Raw genomic sequence first — 20384 nt, 5'->3', positions numbered from 1 at the left:
TTGGGTAATGAGTGTGCTCTCTCTACCACCAAATAGCATCAGCATCTGTGGTTTTCTCTTCTCACTGGTTGATACTCCTGATTATGTCCTCTGATTCAAAGCCCAGAAATTGCTAAAGTGACAAGGAGTTTTTGTAATCTAAGAGCCTTTATAGTGAAGTGCTTCTGTTTGGGAAATTAGATTCTACTTTACTCTGAAAAAAATTTCATCTTGTGTGTCTGCTGACATTGTGTTATGTGAGCATTTTATTACACTATCTCTGGGACTGACTTCTCACAGACTAAATAAACACTAGCAAATCTGTGGAAACCAAATGGAATAAAAACTGTCAGGAACGTCAACTTTTATTACAATAAGTATTTCTGTGTAGTCAAAAGTATTCTACTTTAAACTACTTTTTCTATTTTTTGATAATATTGGTGAAATAAAAAGTGATAAGCAGGTTAATCTTTGCAAACATGAGATCATTTGTTTCTGATTTTTGTCTTGTTTTGAGTGAAAAGGAATGTCTTTGAATTTTTATGATAAGAGCAAATAGAAGAAAAATCACTTTTTACATATGACAACACTGAAGAAACAGCTCAGTAGACAGAGTAAATTAATACACAGATTTTTGTTTGGTCCTTTTAATGTCATGCTTCTTATTAATAGAAAACCACTCCCTTTATTATTTCCATTGCAGGTATTTATATGCTCTAGGACAGAAGGTTTGGAAGCGGTGGAAAAAACGCTATTTTGTCCTTGTTCAGGTTAGTAGCCAACCATGAAATTTCTATAAAATATTTCTTGGACTATAAATTATGTATGATCTCTGGAATAGTTTGTAAATCAGTATTTTCAGGCAACACATGCAGTACTACTCCAAGCTTCTTGCAGCACAGAGGCGTCCAGATTTTTTTTTTCTTAATTTATATACCTAGTAAGCAGAAATGTTACCAAGTTTTACAGATATATATAAATGGGTCCCTGCACTGAGCAATGTTTCGACTGAAACCTATAAATTTCTAGATGAAATTTTTGTGAACTTGTAATAGTCTGATGACAGCTTTTTACTAGCACTCAATTTGAAATAAAGTCATATTTCACAATTGTACTTACTGTTTAATTTCTTCTATCTCACCAAATATTTCCTGCCTTTGAAATTAAAGTAACAATACTTATATTAAGAACTTTTTCTGATTTTTTAAAATCATGCTATTTTTTTCCTTTCTTGTAACACTAAATTGGATAAAACTATATAATTGTTACATAAAATATGGTGCAGTAGTTGTTCTTGGCCACAAAAATGTGCCATGCTCATATTTTATAACTTCTTGTCCAAACCCGAACTGTTTTAGTATTTTCACGTGCTAGTGAATGCTGATATTGAATTGAGATAAGTAGAAAAGTAGATGAGTGGTCAAAACAGAGAAATTAATTATTTTGGGGAGTCTTTGGGAAAAAGCCATTGTTTCCTGTTGGTGTTTGTCTTCAGATTACATTTGATGTTCTTCACAGTGAGTTCAGAGAATACTGTTCTGTCTCCTTTGTTTTATTGACAGAAAACTCTTAAAGTCTGAGTCTCCATGAATATCGTACAAAGGCTGAAGCCTGTTAATGAGGCTTTTTAAGAAAAAAAAAACTGCTAAAACTGCTTTAAAGAAAAGAAAGCTTGATTTCTTTATCACTCCATCAGTCACACTCACCTGGTCTCCTCATATTCTTAAGTGATTAAAATCATAAGGTTGTAAGAAAAAATAATTACTGAACAAATTCTTTATTAATGTTAAAAGCCAAGAATATTTGAAGGAGATTCTGTAAAGTCTACAGAATTCATTTGGGTTCTGGTTTTACCAAGCTCCTGTGTGAAGAGATGAGGACATTTTGTGACGATTAATATTTTTTGGGAAGATCTCTGTATAGGATAGCTGACAAGGCATGGCTGTGAACAGAAAATAATTTCAAGTTGCAAAGAAAAACAGTAAGACTACATGCTCCCTTGTCCTTCATGCTTTTCTTCAACACTCATCCTACTTGTCAGTCCTTTCACAGAAAGAATGAATTTGTTCTTTTCCTCTAAGCCACAGGTGTCGTCTGATTTTTAAATTGTACATCTAAGAGAGACACACAGTCTTTAGTCTTGTGCAATATGGAACCATCATCTGGGAGACTGGTTTATTCCAGCCAAGTTAATTTTAACTATTTTCTACTCTCTATGCTGAAATTGAAATACTGGAGGAGAATATTACAGGAATTTTCCTACTGTGATGGGATTTAGTCATCTATTTAATTTTAAAACAGCTATCAATTCAATAAAGCTATATAAAAAAATACAATGTTAAATCAATATTTACTGTCCAGACAGCTCTGGCTCATTTATACAGTCCTGCTGTGATACATTCACTGGCAATAAGCTGAAGTCAATACATGTGAAATAAGCATTCAGTAATGGACCAGTCTGTTGTATTGATATATTATTGACATATTGACAAGCCTTCCTCTATATATTAACTTCTAACTTACAGTAGTAAAGCATCAAGGGTATGAAATTCAGTGCTACAACAGAGGCTACCAGTATGGTTTACACACACTTTGAAAATTTAACTCAGTTGTGACATTAGATGAATAGTGTTGACTTTTTCAGAGTGTGATGTGAGTAATGTGCGCCTTCATTATTGCTGCACCTTTTACAAGTTGTTAGTGGCTTCTGAAGGAAGAGATCAATGTTATAGAAAGGTTACAGTATCTGGAAATTTTAACCTCTTCATTTTATTTGATTTTTATCCTTTAGTATCCAGTCACTTCTCTAAAAGGTTATTAATTTAAACCAGAAAAAGACAGGGACATAACATGTTTGGTAAAAAGCCTCCATCAGACCTGATGTGTTTTACTTAATTTACTGTCTTATATCTTCCTCCAGTAATTGGAATGCAGATCCACTTCTGTCCTTTTAATTTCACCTGGTCAAATGTTTGAAAAGTCCATCATTGATTTGATGGATAATTTTTTTCTGAACACACAAACTACGCAGGGTAATTCTTGCTGCTGAGCTCCTGGAGTGGGCAGCCCAGGGATGGCCTGCAGCAGACACCACAGAATCAGCTCCAGGTGCACAGTGACACTTCCCCCCAGCACATTAAACAGGGCCTTTGTGCCCCGTGGGGACATCCCTTAGTGACATTCCTCATAAGTCACAATCACACTTCCGTGCCTATCTGTCTGTTGTAAATGCTTAGGTTGTTGGTTTTCCCCCTTGTTACAAAACAGGTAGAACAGCTGGTAGTCAGGTGTTTGGACATCTGGAAAGTAACAAAAGTAAATGCAAGAAAATTCAAGTAAATGCAGTTGTAGGAAGAGGATTGCCTTTTATTCTGTCAAGATAACCCCTCAAGAGGACAAACTGAATCTGTTTTTGTCTGAGAATATGTTGTACATAGTCCTGACTTTTTAGTACTCATTATTCTATGAAGTATTTATGCTAATTTGCTGAATTCTTAGGCAAAGCGGATTACAGCTCCATTTACTACTAAGAGTACTCTTAAACCCAGTCATGGATCTGTATTTAAAAGTGTTATTTCAGACTGTGCTGGTGATTCTTCTTGTAGCAACTGAGAGCAGCCACTAATGACCATAAGGGAAAGGGTTTAGGAGGCTTCAAGTGTCAATAAATGAGGCAAGTTCTGTATTTCTTTGTTTTATTGAGACTTTTTCCCCAACAAAATTTTCTTGAATTTTTTCTGTCTGTTACTTTGGTGAAGAAGCTTCAAATTGTCTCCTTTTCAAGAAAAAGATGAAGTCACCTATCGTGACTGATTGTTCCTTTAAAATAAGAGAACACATTTGCAATATGTTCAATAAAATAAAATCAGCAGCATTATAATGTCTGTCTTGTTATAGTGGTAAGGTTAAAAATGAATAAAGATACATGGCCCAGATCTTACAGAAGTTTTTCTTCAAAAACATTCAGTGGTGAAGAAATCCGAAAAATATGGGCAACCTATGCATTTCCATGATAAGTGTTTACTAGCTTCCCTTTTGATGGCTCAGATTGCCTATACAGTGTGGTTATGTGGAATTGTTGACATGAAAATGTGAGAGATGAATGTGGGTCCTTGCCAGCTTATTTCATTCAAGGAAATGGAATAAATTGAAAAATGTTTTTACTACAGTGCCAAGTATCAAAAATTGAAATTGTAGATTTAGTTTACAAGGAAAAAAGAAAAGAAAAGAAAAGAAAAAGAAAAGAAAAGAAAAGAAAAAGAAAAGAAAAGAAAAGAAAAGAAAAGAAAAGAAAAGAAAAGAAAAGAAAAGAAAAGAAAAGGAAAAGAGAAAAGGAAGCTCTCGTTAAATATAATGCTAATTGCAAAGGATTTAGAGTTGTGTGACTAGCTGACAGCTCCTTCCATGCTTGTCCATGAGGGCAAATGTGGCTGTAGGACAAGAAGCAGGGAAGTGCCAAGAAGTGACAGAGGTGATGCTGCTGCCAGGCCTAGAGCAGAGGGCATGGCATAGGGATGAGCCCCATGTCAGGGTCCCCTCCCAAAGGAGACCACCAGCCCTGGCTGTCTCTGCCCACAGCCCAAACTCCCATTTCAGCCTCCTGGGGCCATTTTTTTTTTTTCTCAGTTTCTTGGAATATAGTTCTTTTTTTCCTCTTACAGTATACTGAGTAATTTGGTCAGTACCATAATTCTAAGTGTTTTCACTACCAGAATCTAAATGGCTTCCCTTCATTTTTTCATAAAACACCAGCCCAAAATGTATTTCGTGAAACTGCAGAGAGGTGTGTTTGTGGGTTATTTGGACTTTTTTTCCTTCATTTTGGCATAAAGGAGAGAGGAGAAGAAATTTTACACTGTAAATACTTCTGGGAAAGGGAATAAAAAAAGGGGATTTCTTTATTCAGTGCAAATGAAAGCTAATTTAAACCATGGTACATTTGTTATGCAGTTCGAAATGCAATTCATTAATTAAGAAGTCCTTTCTTATTCAGGTTAGCCAATACACATTTGCAATGTGCAGTTACAGAGAAAAGAAGTCTGAGCCTCAAGAACTGATGCAACTGGAAGGATACACTGTGGATTACACAGCTCCTCACACAGGTACTTTCCATTATTTTGAAGTAGCACAATGTATTTGTGTAAAATAATTGTTTCAATTTGCTTGTTTTGATCTAGCAGCAAAAACTCCCAAGGTTCTTTGGCAGAAAAAAATCCTAAGATTCTTTGGCAATTATTCCACTAGGACATTCTGATGAGAAAAATCATGCTTTTAGAAATAAGTTTGTTGTAAGACTAATGAAAAATAAACTTTACACTAAAGTTTCCTGAAACATTGTAAGATCACATATAATACAAGGAGAAAACCCCTTTTCTCTTTTTGAGGGTGGTGGCATGTGGCAGTATACTGGGAAGGGTATTCATAGATAATTTAGAAAAGAAGACAAATTATGACAATGCCTGTGAAAGACAAGTTACTCATAGTAATCAAAAATAAATTTGAAGATATCAGAAAAATCTCCACAAGTTAATATTAAAATGAAAGAGGGAAATCACATGCAGAGAAAAACAATTCTGCCTATGCAGTGGAGGACTACGAAATTAGGAGACTTCTGAGACATTAAAGATTGATCTTTGAAAATGTTGTGTCAATGTGTAGAATAATTGAGAAGGCAAACAATGCTCAGAAGGCATTTGGAAAACCGAAACAATTCTGTCATAAAGAAATCCCAGCACAGCCATGTAGACTGTTGTGTCCTGTTCTCGTCACGTGCTCTCAGAAAAAAACACTGGATTGAAAAAAAGGACTAAGGAGGAGCAGCACTGATAAAGGATATGGAGCTGTCTCTGTTCAATAAGAGATAAAGTTGACAGGGATTTCCAGCTAATAAAATAATACCAGGAAGGAGAATATGTTAAAAAAAGCAAAATAGCATATGGCAGAGAGAAGATGAATAGGAAATAAGTTGGAACTGAATTTAAAGTGGAGTAATGTAAATACTTTCTCCTGTGATTTCTACATTTATTCTACTTATGTTACTTCTTTGTATTACCATTTGATCCTTATAGCTCTATATTTATCTTATTTCTAGGTGATAAATACCTATAAAATGTTTTAACACCCTCCACACACACACATACTCTTGAGTAAAACCAATAATGTAATAAACATTGATGGTGCTTTAGAAGTAACTTGTATTTATCAAGATTACCTTCTTATTTACTGCTTCAGGTCTTCAGGGCGGTCGGATGTTTTTCAACGCTGTTAAAGAGGGCGATACTGTGATATTTGCCAGTGACGATGAGCAGGATAGAATACTCTGGGTTCAAGCTATGTACAGAGCCACAGGTCAATCTTACAAGCCTGTTCCTGCAAGTCAAGCTCAGAAGATGAATCTTAAGGGAGGCAATACCAACACAGATATATCCCCACTTTGTAAGTTGGCTTTTCTTTTGTGGCGTTGATTTTGGTTTTTGCTGGTAAAATATGTAGCAGTTCCCTCAATGAAGTTTAATTAAGCAGAACTTATTCACTAGGCAAATGTGTCTAGCCCTTCATTGTTAGCCAGAAGCTCTTTAACTCAGATTATTATTAACAACAAGGGAAATCCTGACTTGTAGGTCATTATTTTTATTATAATCCATGAAAATACAGCAATTAGCTTCATATTCCTTACAATTGACCCATATATTACCATGGAGACGGTGTTTGGTTTGCATTGTATTTTTCATTAGCCAGCCAGTGTAGTGTTGAACAGAAAAGCGTCAATCTATTCTCACAATTTTTATAGATTTAGGTCAGCTTTATCCTACATTGTATGTATTAGTTACCAAAAAATTGCTATGCAGACAGTACATTGTGAGTTGAAAGGCAGTAGATGGTCTCCTGGATTTATTTTGGGTCATACTGTAATATTAAATTACATATTAAAAAAAATTTTAAATTATTCAGGTTTAAATTTTCATCACCTTTCTCTGAGGAAAGTATGGTTTCAGAGAAATCGAGGTAGATAGCATATATTAAACATATTTTAAATCTTCATATTATCTCTTTGAAAGTGTTCTGTCATGTAGATATCTGCACAAAGGAAGCTTTTTTTTATGTTGCTATGGAGGCTGAGTGCAATCCAATGACCTTTTGTAGTAGCCATCAGATTTCTGGATCATATGATTATTATACAATAACCCTTCTTCATTATCATATAACCATACATGCATAGTGATAGAAGGGAGACATGTTTTAAACTAAACTTGGTTTAGTGTCTTCAGTCTGTGGCAGGTTGATCCAAACCCATTCTCTTCCCTCAGTTCTGCTATCACTCAGTCTCATGACCCTCTAATCTTATATCAGTTTGGTTTTAGAAAACAGTAAAACAGTGCTTGTTAAACTTAGTAATATTTGTCTAAAATCCTGAGGAGCTCTCAATGTCATTGAGCTTTCCAATGTCAAGATCATTGAAAAAAGTTTAATCTTACAAAGGCACTGACAGTTTTTCATCTGAAACAATTTGGAAGGGCATTAATCTGAAACACTTTGTCAAGTAATCTTTCATTATGAGGCCATTAAGGTGAAGTAGGATATAGGTAACATTGCAAAAGCAAAGGTGGGGCAACAGCCAAGTGCTTCTGCTCACCTCCTCCCAATTCCCTGGATTTGTGCTGGGTGGTGGGAATTCACTGTGCTCCTGCCTGATGTCCCTACTTCATGTACATCAATTAGAAAGTACAGAAGAAGTGACCACTGACAGCAATAGCCAGGGACCTGCTCCTGGTTTTGGGCGCAGTGTTTACCTGGAAGTGAAAGCAACTAGGAAACTCTGACCAGGGGGCAATGAAAATTATAGAAAGAAAAAAGTACAAAAAACAAATTATAGAAAGAAAAAAGTACAAAAAATCACAAATTTGGGTATGCTGAAACTGTGTTTTCAGAGATAAAATTACTGATAATGTTAAAGAATTAAACAGCAAGATTGTCACGTCTTGATATTATTTTAGAGGTGCTACAGTTCTTAGGTGGAAACCACAGAAAAAGTAAGAATTATTTTAAAGATGTTTTAAGAGAAGCTCAAAAGCCTAAAATATTATGGATTTTTCTGTCACGCTTATGTATCTACTTGCACAAACTCATATGACTTGACTGTATATAAAGCAAATTCTCTGTTTAAATTGTTATTTTCCTTTGGGTTTAATATACTTCAATATTGATATTTTGTAATAATTCACAAAATAATTAATAACTTATAATAATTCATAAATTTCTTTGCAATAGAGTAACTCGTGGAATTTAATTTTATGTGATATTTTGAACCATTGTTTGACTGATTTCTGTAATACCCCAGTTCTCCCTGCATGAGGAAATTCTGTCTCTTATTCCGTCTCTTGTACTTGAATTAGAAATGGGCATAATCAAATTAATCCGTTTTTAAGAAACTTCAGGAACTGGGGTTTTCAGATATAACCTTAAATCATTTTCTAAGAGTCCTACTTCCTGTAAATATATACTGTGCTGAGTTTCTTGAGGCATGGTTTTACTGCTAAGAAGACTCTGTAGCTGACCTTTTGTCACATTTAAATAGATTCAGTTTCACAAGAAGTTAATTTTCTTTTCCCCTAGAAAAATGTTTACATGAAGCTAAGTGTCTTTTATTTTTAATCAAGATATAACACCACGTACTTGAGAGATGGCATATATATTAAATGAAATTAATTTCCAATTTTTTCCTCTTTACTGTGGTACATTTTTAGTATTAGGAAATACAGTTTTGAACAGATAATTTGTCAGTTACTATTTTTATGATTTTTAGTTTCCTATTGATGCACAATTTTGGCATTTCCAGCCAACAGAAGATCACATTGTTTTATTTTCTGCATTATATCATGCAATGACATCTCCGTGTACAGAAAGCAGAAAAACTAGCTTGGGCTTTGCAAAATAAATGTCAGTTAATGGCATTCAAACCTCAAAAGTCTGTCCCCATTTTCTTTATCCTCTAAGATGAAAAATCAACTCATCCTGATAAAATGTTCCAAAAGAATTTTCAATAACTTGGAGAAAATTAAATATCTTTAAACTGCAAGATGTAGAAAAAAGATAACATGAGGAGAAACATTTCAATATTTTTCTGTATTGTGCTTAAAAAATATCTTCTTTCATCCTGAAATTTTCTTGATAGTTATGGAAAACATCTGAAAGTGGTATTTAACAGAATCAAACTACTGTTGTACTTGTCCAACTTCTAAAATGCATACTAGTCATTTTTTTCATCTCTAAGTAACTTGGTATTGCAGTGTTGTGGTATTAGGTGACTCCAAAACAAAAGTGAAGACAGGCTAATGTCAGCAATGATCAAGAAAAGGAGACTGACCTTCAGATCCACTGTTCTGTATAAGCATGTTGAATGAAAGAATAGAATCTTTAAGGGTGCATGACTGTAGAATAGCCAGAAGTTTCCCAAGGACATTAATGTTTCAGGGAATGTACCAATGAAAAACAGATTAATTTAAATCACATAAAGGTTCAGGAAGTGATCCCTTTTTTAATGAGCAATGTATTAGGAGATATATTCATTCAGTTGAAAAGGCTGCTGGAGTGCTCAGCACTGCTAATAACTTGTTCCTAACACACGAGTTAAGAGCAGCACATGAGGGGATTGTCACGTCTTAATGAAGAAATACAAAGCCAAGCATCATTCTGAACCTACACCCTCATGAGTTCAGAGGAGTGAAGAATTGGAAGAGACAATCTCTTGCAATTAATTACATTTTTAGAAACAAACAAGTCAAAGCTGTTTTTTTATTTGACATAGTTTTCTCTGCAGGTTTGGCGGCTTTATGTCCATCATACCCTTTTGCCATTTGGAAGACTGGAGTAACTCCACCGTCCCTGCATGTTTCCCCATTCCCCTTTATGTCCATTTCCTGCTTGCCTCCACCCATCCCCGTCTCCCTTTTAGAAAGAAAATGTTTACACCAGCCTCCACCACCTTAGGCACCCAGTAAGTCAGCTGTGTTCTCTATTCTGTACTAGTCAGGAACATGTAAAAACTATCTACAATCCTCTTCAAATTTGCCCTTCAACAAAATACTGGCAGTCAATCAGTGTGGTATCCCCAGCCTGACAGTCAGACCATATGGGCCAGCAGCTTTCTCATTCTCTGCCACTTTCTCTACAGAAGTTATTTCATGGCCTGATACCTAAATTATAAAGTTCTGGGGTCACAGATTGTCTCTTTGGCCTGTGTAGTACTTTGGAGTCCTGGTCAATGATCAGGAGTCAAAATGTTCCCAATGTAAGCTGTCACCATCTGCCTGGAGTGGCACTTGAAGGAATGTAATGCATGTCTTACCACTGTCTTTTCCGACCAGTTCCAGCCCCTTCTGGAACAGAGTCATAGTTCTTACCCTACAAGTCTTAGTCTTTCAATCTTTTTAATCCCTACAATACTAGATTGCTTGCCTCTACCTTCTCTTCTTTCCTGCTTGTCTGAGGTAGTTCAAATTGCTTTTACAATGCTTAAAATCAAGCAGAGATGTTACTGAGAGCCACAAAAAGGAGTAGGTCACCACTCAGCAAGGCCAGTACCTGTAGTTCACCCTAGCACAGAGTAGATGGTGCAGGAAATGTGTATCTGCTTCTAGGCTGGAATGGGGCAGAGATGTTGTGTAGGGATGCTAGAACCACTTGAGAGTATGCCATAAACACGAAAATCTTGGCAGTTTTAATTCAGTCAACTCTGTGTGAAACAAGTCACTGAGGATGTGATGATTTTAATGCCATTGCAGCTGGACTAAAATTTAAAGTTTCTTGCAAAGATGCCAAAAGGCATACTTAGAATGCTGTTCTGCCCTAATGAATATCTTTGTCTAAAAGAACACCCAAAGAATGTGCTAAAACTCCTGTAATAGCTTTTGTTAGTTTTTAACATCGCTTGAAAATATATTTATTTGTCCTACCTTGACTAACAAAAAAAAAAAAAAAAAAAAAAAAAAAAAAAGGATAGTTTCCAAAATATGAAATACACAACCTGAAACAGGCAGTGCAACATGGAAATAGCAGCCAATAATTTTGAGGTGAAGGCAACATGGAAAGCATGGCAACAAATTTGATTAAGAAGGGAAGAAAAACTAATTGTGAAAAAACAAGAAAAATATCTTCCCAGTATTTTCCAGGATTGAGAAAGTATAGTGAAAAATGAATTTGTATTTTTTCCTTAACTATATGACAATATAGCTCCTCCTATGCCTTTTGCATTTGCATGTTGTTTGAACAGGACATACTCATTTACGTAAGAATTGGAAAAAAGCAATCACTCCAACAATTTTTAAAAGTAGAGTGTTGAGTAATTTTTTTAGTCACAGTCACATACCATTTATGAATTCCTCATGATCCTTGCTCGCATTGTTTTTTTAAAATTCCTTTTTGTTTCAAAATATTTGCTATATTTGTTATCTTGTTTGTGCATCATAGCAATAAACAAAAATATAATGTATTACACTAGATCTATTTTTCTGTTATTTCCTGCTTGCCTACAGCTGGCAAAGGTAAGTTTTTAGTTGTTTTTCTGTTGCTTAAATATATTTGGTAACAGATCTTCTGTTACTGTTTGACAATGTTATTTGTACTACTTGATTCACTCAAAAAGATGATCAATCATGGATCTTTCTTTTAGAATTAAATCTAGCAAATATTGATACTTTTAAATCAATACTTTTGCATATTTTGCCCAAATTCTGTAATAGCAAATTCTGCTTGCACAAGCTGTATTGTGTTCAATAGGTCACATTGCTCATTATGATCATCTGGATACGGTATCAGTGTGCTGGATCTGTTTCATTTGCAGCATCCAATCTCATGATTTCAAAATACTTGTCAGTACTTACACCTTCTCTCTTAAAAGGGGGATTTTTTTATATTAATGTGGTTAACCGGAGAAAAAACCAAAAGTTATTTTAAGAATGATTCAGCTCTGAATAATTTTCTAAATGATGGCAAAAAGAAATATTAGTACTTTTTCTTTTTTTGTCATATGTCTTACTATGAAAAATGTTTGTAGTATATGATAAACCTGATATAAGAAGGAAGACTTATAAGAAATGCTGAAATTAGTCACTTGCACATTAAATATAATGGATTTGAAAAGAGTTTTTTCTGTTTTTGGATATTTTGGAAGCTACAGATAACTTCATATGTTGTTCAGTACTCTTGGTAATGTAGTTGTGTTGACATCAGTTGTTTATGTTCAAATTAATGTGTTTAAATACAGTTAAATTTCACTGATTAAGAGAGAGCATTTCCTGTACCTATGTCAAAAATATGAGCTAGGTTTGTCATTAATGATAGGCTAGTCTAATGCCCATTGAAATATTGCTAATCTATGTAATCACATATACTATTTCAAGCATTTAAAATACGTGCTGCTGCTTCTCTGGGGTGATGGTCTCATACCTTACACCATCGACATATTGTCATACTGTTTATTTGCTACATCCACCTTGCTGAAATCTGTCACATGGATGTGACTCTTGCTTTGACAATGCAAAGCCAAGTGATATGAATTAGTTTCTGCATCTTTCTAGGATTTGATGTTGCAGATCCTTCAGCTTGAATTAAATAATTCTCCCATCCACAAATACAGCTGAAAGTTGGACTTGACATGGATCAATATGATCTGGGGCTAAATTTCTAAATGTGACTGATTATGTTAGCATCATGCCCACAGATCAATATTGAGTTTTATTATGAACCTGACTCTATAATTGGGTTTAATCAATAAACTTTTGTCTCCTTTCTTTAGAAATTTTAGATTTCTACTATGCAGGTTTTCAAAATTGCATTTAGGATACACTTAGATCTATACTTTTCTGGTAACGAATATAAAAAGACCTAGGTTTGAATTTAAAGGAACAAAGAGCTAAGACCCTATTGAAAGGGGAAGTCAATTTTTAAGTTGATAGGACTGTTCACCCCACTACAGTCTATAGAATCCAAGACAGCTAATGTGCTAATACGTAACTAGTCCTTTTGGGCACTGTAAGGCTTTTTCTGTCCATACTAGATAGATAATTCACATTGAAGACTTTGACAAAACATAACATTAATGAAAGCAATCACTAGAGCTTCTCTTTTGATAAACCCGCGGGGTTTAAAGGCGTTGAAAAATGCAATCTGTGAAGAACAATAAATTTGGGCCTTTGATTGAAGTGCCATTTGGGATGGTATGCTTTCTCAATGTATTTACACAAAAATGCTGCTCCCTTTTTCAGTACACTTTGCTGGAAGGTTGAAGGAGCTCTTTGCCATTACTACATTAAGGTTCGTCTCATTAAAAGCTGAGTACAAAAAGAAGGCTGGAAATGACCTAGCTCAAGCCAGTGTGTTCATTTCTGCTCCAGTTTGCCATTTGAGAAGTAGGCTTCAAGCCATGATGAATATTTCTATTAAGTGGTACTTTGAACTGCAGTAAAGATGCTCTTTCTTTTCTGAAGAAATAAATGCATAAACCTGTTTGGGCTTATTTTATTTTTTTCTTTTCCTTTTTTTTTAATATTTTGTGGTTATTTTGCTAAAATTAGGAAGAGAGCCATACTAAACCAGGATGTTACAGAATATTTTTCATTTCTACTCATAACATTGTTTTTAAATTGAAACATTTGCAGACCCCACTAGAAAACAACGCTTTAATACTTTTTTCATGTACTATGTTATGTTTTCTGGCAGCCTTTCTAAATTTTGAGTTATCTGTCAGTGGGTAGCAATTTTTATTTCACTGTTACACTCCATAAATTGGTATGATTGATAGAAAAATAATTCAGTAATAATATTTTCATATTAAAAGATCAAGATTCTATAATAATTCACCTGCAAGCATTTCTCTGTATGAGTTATTTTTTTGAGATATTTTCAAGAAGCTTAGATATTGAGACTTATATGCCGTGCGTACACTGGTGTTTGTAAGTCTGTGCACACACTCACATGTATTGTTCTGCACATTTTTCCTTTGTATGACAGATACAGACCGTGGCCAGAAACATGGCATGGATGAGTTTATTTCTGCTAATCCCTGCAAATTTGACCATGCTTCCCTCTTTAGACTGCTTCAGAGACAGACCTTGGATCACAGATTGAATGACTCCTATTCTTGTTTGGTGAGTGCTGGCTGGAAGATAGATACAAAGAAGTGAGAAATAGTTGTTACAAAGTAGTCCTTTCTTCCTTGTTCATTCAACAACTGCAGTTGTAGGTGGAATAAAGGGTCTAATCGATTGGTTTTAAATTTGAAAAATTGGTTTTTAATTTGAAATTTGAAAAATTTTTTAGATTTAAATTTGGTTGGCTGCTGTGCCACTCAATAGAAAGCAAAGAGACACGAACTGTCTTCAGTTTTATCAGCTGAAATTTATCATGTCCTCTGGGGAAGTTTGAATAAAAACAGAAAGTTTTGACAACAGCAAGAACTCCTGTGGTAGAATTTACTGACACCTGTACTGGCATTTTAAGGTCCAAATGTAGTTTCCTCAGCTCAGACAATTTCACCTGTCTTATAAGTCTTCATTCCACTCCAGTGTGAAGGAAAAACACCAAAGAAGGGAGGCAGACCCATAAGCAATATAGATACATGGGCATATATGCATTACCTGAACTGCAAGTAACAAAGGGGAGTACAGTCATTGAACAAAAGCAAATAGAATGTGATCTCTGTATCAAAAGGAATGTTTTCCACATTCAAATACCATCATTACCATCGTAAAAGGCAAGATGTTTGCTGCAGTTCCCTTTTTGTACAATCATTTTCTGTTCTGTGCTTTGTGAACTTGTTGAGGATGGGGCTGCTTCAGGTTTTGTTTTCATTAGGGAAGAAAACCAGCAACAATCTCATGGAAGTTCATCAGATTATGTACACTCATTAAACAGGTTTATATGCGGCAGACCTCATGACTTCCCGAGGCTTTATTTTTCACCTGATATTATATTATGCCTGAAATAGTGATCTCTCACTAAGAATCTAAATCGCCTCACAGCACATAATTTTTTTTTTTCACTTTAATGTCCCAACAGCAACAAAAAAAAGATAGTGGGGATTTTTACTTATTTTTTCCCATTGTTCTGACTAGTCATGTAATACAGAGATAACAATTGGAATTTTTAGGATTATTTGCAGTTGTTAAAAAGGGGAAAAATATTATTTGATGACAGTTGCCTCCCTTTTAAAATACTGCCAGATACATATGTATAGAAAAGTTAAAGGACTCATTTTCTGTCTGTGGGTTGCACACTGTATCAAAGAGGCCTGAAGGTACATCTGTACAAAGTAATTGGCACTCAAAGAGAAAATGGTTAGCTTTCTACCAGTGCATTGGGGTCAAACTCTTTTTTTATAATAATAATATAGTAAGACACTTAATATAACCTTGAAATCAGGAACTTTTAGAAGAGGTTAGGTGAAATGCACAGTGCTATAGCAACCATAAAGCAGACGTATTTCTTACAGTTCTTTTTTAAATTCAGCTTTTAATAAATTGAATGGGTGATTTTTTTTAACTGCATATTTAATGACATTTTTTTATTTTTAAAAAATTGGGAATGTCAAGATAACAATAGAATACATGGGCATGTAAGTGTGATTTTTCTTTTCTCTAACAGCTCATTTCCCATAACCTTTTCAAAACAATTCATCCCTTATTTCAACAAATACAGTATAACCACGCATATGACTTGTAAAAAAAATTTAAAAGTGTAGGAATTAATATTATGCAAAGTTGTGTTATTTAAAAATCAATCTGTTAATTATTATGTAACCTAAATTTCTTCAATTCTACTTTCTTCTTGGAATAGGGAGAGTATTGAGGAGGTGGGGGATTTTGGGTTTTGGGGGATTTTTCAATTATAAAATGTAAAAAATGTGGTTATCTAATACCAGTATTTTGTAGGACATCGTTACATGTTTGAGAGAATTGTGCATGATGTGGGATTGGACAAGGGCAAGGAACGTACACATTTATATGAAAAACAACCACACAAACAGATCTTTTAAGAGAGACTGAAATTAAATTAATGGGTTCTTTAAAATTTTGTATTCTTGTCACAATTATATCTTCTGAGAATGAGCAGAAATTGTAATAGTTTGCTTTTGTACTGCCAGGCAATGATATGCAACATTTTGTTGTGTTTTCCATAAAAACAGGGAGAGATAAGTGACAATGACAACATATCAATTACAATAACCATTGCTGATTATATCTAGGGCTAGCATACATATTATTGCAAAAATACAGTTAAAATCCCTTTTCTTTCTTCTTTCAATAGAATACCATATTTTGTATCAAACACTCTGTAAGCTATATGAGGCACTGTAACATGATCAGATACTAGATTAACATGCTGAGTATTGTTCTGGGTTCTAAAGCTAAGTGTTCTCTAGAAATAGATGAAGCTCCTTAAAGGCAGTGGAAACACTGATTTCAAAGAAATTAATTAGGAGCAAAAATTATTAAATATTAAATACCACTGAGGTGTTCTTGTTTGCAGATAGTATGTTAAATTAAAGAGTTTGGGGAGAATATAAAGCTTAAATTCATGTCTCAAACAAGTACTTTAGTGAAGTAGAAAAACCACAGATTTTTACAACTGGTGTGAATATATTTTTAAGTTTTGTTCAGTAGTATTTCTGCTGATATTTTGTACAAATACTAACCATCGGATCTTGCAGAAGTGTTCACAAACATTATGGAAATATTGGTCTTCAGCAGCTGTATTGATGTTATAAATTCTTTATTTGGCAAAATCATTTTGCTTAGGCAAGTTATTTGTATATTTGAGTTCAGGTATTCCTCAGTCTCTCTTAAGCATTTGATGAGATTGAATAATGAGAGATGATGAGAGGGAAATGTCGCCATAATCAAAACAAGAACGAAGAAAAATGCTTCCGTAGAACAGCTGTGCAGCATTTGTAGTTTTCCAAGGTTTATGTTTTTCTCTATGCTACTTTTTGGAAACTCACTCTGTTACTTCTTACCATATTTCTGCATCAAGACTCAATTATATTTTTTACACTCTAGATTCACTCAAGAATTGTTTTTATCATGTGAAGGAGTCTGTACTTTGCTCGTGTCTGTGTCAGGGTTAAGCTGTTCTCTTCAAGACTCTGACCAAGAAATCTCTCAGTGAGCTTGAAAATATCTCATAATTATTTCAGGTCAAATCTTACTCAGGTGGCTTATAACAAACTACCTAGCTTTGCATCTCTTTGCTAGTAAAAGTTGTTCTAAAGTTGTTAGAAGTGCATGCATGTTACATGGATAAAGGGTTGAATTGTGGTAAGAATGTTAAAGTTGCAGCCACAGAGAACTGACCATCCAGAAACTGTGCTTTAACGTCCGTGTTAATGTCCCTCAGCATTTCCCAAATTTTAGTTTTTATCTTATGACTGATTGCGAAAGCAAAATAAAATATTTTGAAGTGTTAGTTTATTTTAGGCTTTGATATATAACTTAATCTGTTCCAGACCTTGGATGTATTAGCATGTTTTTTTTGTAAACAGGGTGTTTCATAGTAGTGGTATCTCATAACTGCAAATAGTTCCCTGACATTTAATCCTTTCAGAAAGAGGGTATTGTAGGGTCTAGCTTTCAGTGCCATCAGCATTAGTCAGATGGAATCATTCTAATATAAAAAGTTTAGGTAATGGACATAAAAATCTATGTTTCTATTCTTTGTCTGATTTAAAGCTGAGTGGGAAAATAATCCTCAAAATGCTGTGTGTTTTTTTGCCTTTCAGGGCTGGTTTAGCCCAGGTCAGGTCTTCGTGTTGGATGAATACTGCGCTCGCTACGGGGTGAGAGGCTGCCACCGCCATCTCTGCTATCTCGATGAACTGATTGAATATTCAGAAAATGGTTCTGTCATTGATCCAACCTTGCTGCACTACAGCTTTGCATTTTGTGCTTCTCATGTTCATGGTAACAGGTAATTTAATGATATCTTTTTTAATCCATAGTATTTAAATGTGCAGTCTAAATAAAAGTTTTTATGGGCTCTTGCGTTCACCAGGTAGGGAGCTGCAGACAACAGAAATTAGTTCATGAAAATTTCTTCAGGGGTACTGGAGGTTCCATGCAGATTACTGTCAAAAGAAATCTCCTTTTAGCATATAGTGTCTTAATGCAATATGTTTTCAAGATAAAAAACTGTTAAAATGATATTCTTCATTCTGCATTTATATTGTGGTACTAAATGGTGTTTCCAGTAAACATTTTGGACAATTACACAGTTTGAGGGAAATTTTGACTCTTTCTGTAGTCTGTAGCTTGGCAACTTATCATACTATACTGTGTTCTTCTGTCTGTGCTATCACAGAGAGAAATAACATATATTGGGAATTAGCTGTAAGCCCCAGCCAGGAAGAGCTATTACACTTCTGGAATCCTTTCCGTAGACAGGTAGACTACTTCAGGAGCTTTTGGCTACAGTGATTGTCTTGGGTATCTTCATTCCACTTGCAAGTGAAAGACAGAAAAAAAAAACAAAAAAAAGTTGTTGCTTTGCTATTTTTGCACATTCTTTAAAAGAAGCTTCATCTATGTCTTATTCCAGACGGTGAGAGGACAAGCTCTGCTGCTGGAGAGCACCAATTGCAGATCAGATCATTGGATAGCTCAGGTCAGGAGGGACCACAGGAGTTCTCTAGGCAAACTTCCTGCATGAAGCAGGGTCAGATATGAGGTCATAGCAGGTTGCTCAGGGCTTTTTCCAGTCAGGACTTTCCCCTGTTTGAACCTGTGTAATTTCAGTGTAGTTGTATCTATTGCCTGTTGTCTACCACCCAGTACAGCCAGAGGGCTGTCATTCAGTCCACCTCAACACCTCCTGTTCTCCAGGCTGAACAAGCCCAATTCCCTCAGCCTCACATCAGAGCATGTGCTCTGGTGTCTGACCATCACAGTGGCAATTCAATAAAGTTGCTCCCTGTCTTCCTTGTTTTTGTGTGGGAAGTGGGGCTGCCAATCTATCAAATTATAGGAGAACACGCATTTATGTCTATTTTGTGCACTAGAGTTGTAGACTGCTGTATGGAATATGTTTAAGTCCAAAAATAACAAGGAGAAACCCAACAGATCCTCCCAACTGAGCCAATCCTGCCACTAGGGAAAAACATCACAGTCCCAAAAGGAAATTACTTTCAGGAGGTCCCCAAACTGAATCTTGATTAGGATTGGAAGAGAGATTTTCTGTCCAAGATGTGTGCTTATGTTGCTTTGCTACCAGTCAGCCACAGAGGCTGTTTTACTTGTCCTCAAGCCAGAGAAGAAGAGCTAATCCTTAGGAAGGATATTGTTTCCTTCACAAAGCCTCATCTGGAGTTGGGGATTTGTGACCTGAGTGATTTCATAGTGGCAGACTAACAATAATAATACATGATAATAATATCCAAAATTGAAATGTTTTTGAATGTGCTTGAAATGCTGTCAAGAATCTTAACATTCATACCAGTAAGTTAGGAGATTTCTGGCTTTTATTTGGTAACCTGTTCTCTGTAAAAGCATGCTTCTTCGTCAGTTCCTCAAGAACCTGACACATTCTTATTTCCTATTGAGTCCAAGTCTTTGTTGTTTCTCGCCTTTTTATTATTGGAGTCAACCTAAGAAGACAAATATATGTGATAATTGCTCAAACTTATTTCAAGAATTCAAAAGAAAGGTAGATACATTTCTTTCTATTTCATAATTTGAGTGAAGGACAACCGTGCACGCAGTGCATGAAAATATCTCAGAGAGCACATCATTTACACAGTGGTAAGCACTCTGTATTCTGTCTATTCCTACAGTACAGATATTCTCTGAATAGCATTATGAGTGTTTTAGGAATAAAAGAAGTGTTGAACAGAGAGGGTCTGACTAGAACTGAGATATTGTAAAAAGGAAGAAAAAAGAAACATGAAGAAAGAAAAAAAGTAAGTCAAGGACAGAGGCAGACACACTCACTCAGAATGACAGACACAGATATACGGCCACATAATATACCCACTCATTCATTTACCGCAGCGCTGAGAAATAGTAAAAGGTAAAAGAGAATTTCACAGACAATGCACGACAGGCCAAAGTTCTAGGCTGGTCCCTGGCGTTACACATTTTTGTTTTGTAAGTCAGTCTGGGAATCAGAAAGACCACAGAACAAAGGGCTTTATACTCTGGCCATGATGTATTTAATTTATATGTCACCTTTGCTTCACAGAGGGATCTTAGACCCTCCCCAAGCCTGAGAAAGATCATCAAAATTGATCTTGAAGTCAGGTGGTGGAGGGGCATGTAGAAATGCAGCCGTATCTGTAGTTCATATTGTCCATTTCTTTTATGTATGAATTTTAAAATAACAGGCAATCTAGTGACATCAGTCAAACAATCAGATGCAAG

At 35.2% G+C, this 20384-nt stretch overlaps 1 protein-coding gene across 3 annotated transcripts in view; it reads left to right on the top strand.

Moving 5' to 3' along the window:
• Positions 1 to 20384, top strand: part of CADPS2 (calcium dependent secretion activator 2) — a 282475-nt gene that overhangs the window by 173121 nt on the left and 88970 nt on the right. For all 3 annotated transcript variants that reach the window (XM_041471490.1, XM_041471489.1, XM_041471488.1), the window contains exons 9-13: positions 683 to 749; positions 4973 to 5081; positions 6211 to 6414; positions 13987 to 14123; positions 17753 to 17940. In XM_041471490.1, the coding sequence (XP_041327424.1) occupies positions 683 to 749; positions 4973 to 5081; positions 6211 to 6414; positions 13987 to 14123; positions 17753 to 17940 (705 nt within the window). The remainder of the gene's footprint in view (positions 1 to 682; positions 750 to 4972; positions 5082 to 6210; positions 6415 to 13986; positions 14124 to 17752; positions 17941 to 20384) is intronic.

Source organism: Pyrgilauda ruficollis, unplaced genomic scaffold, assembly GCF_017590135.1.
Source record: "Pyrgilauda ruficollis isolate IOZ18807 unplaced genomic scaffold, ASM1759013v1 scaffold27, whole genome shotgun sequence".
In the NCBI taxonomy this organism is placed as follows: Eukaryota; Metazoa; Chordata; class Aves; order Passeriformes; family Passeridae; genus Pyrgilauda; species Pyrgilauda ruficollis.
The sequence above is the reverse complement of the archived record's forward strand: the minus strand, read 5'-3'. Positions and strand labels throughout refer to the sequence as shown.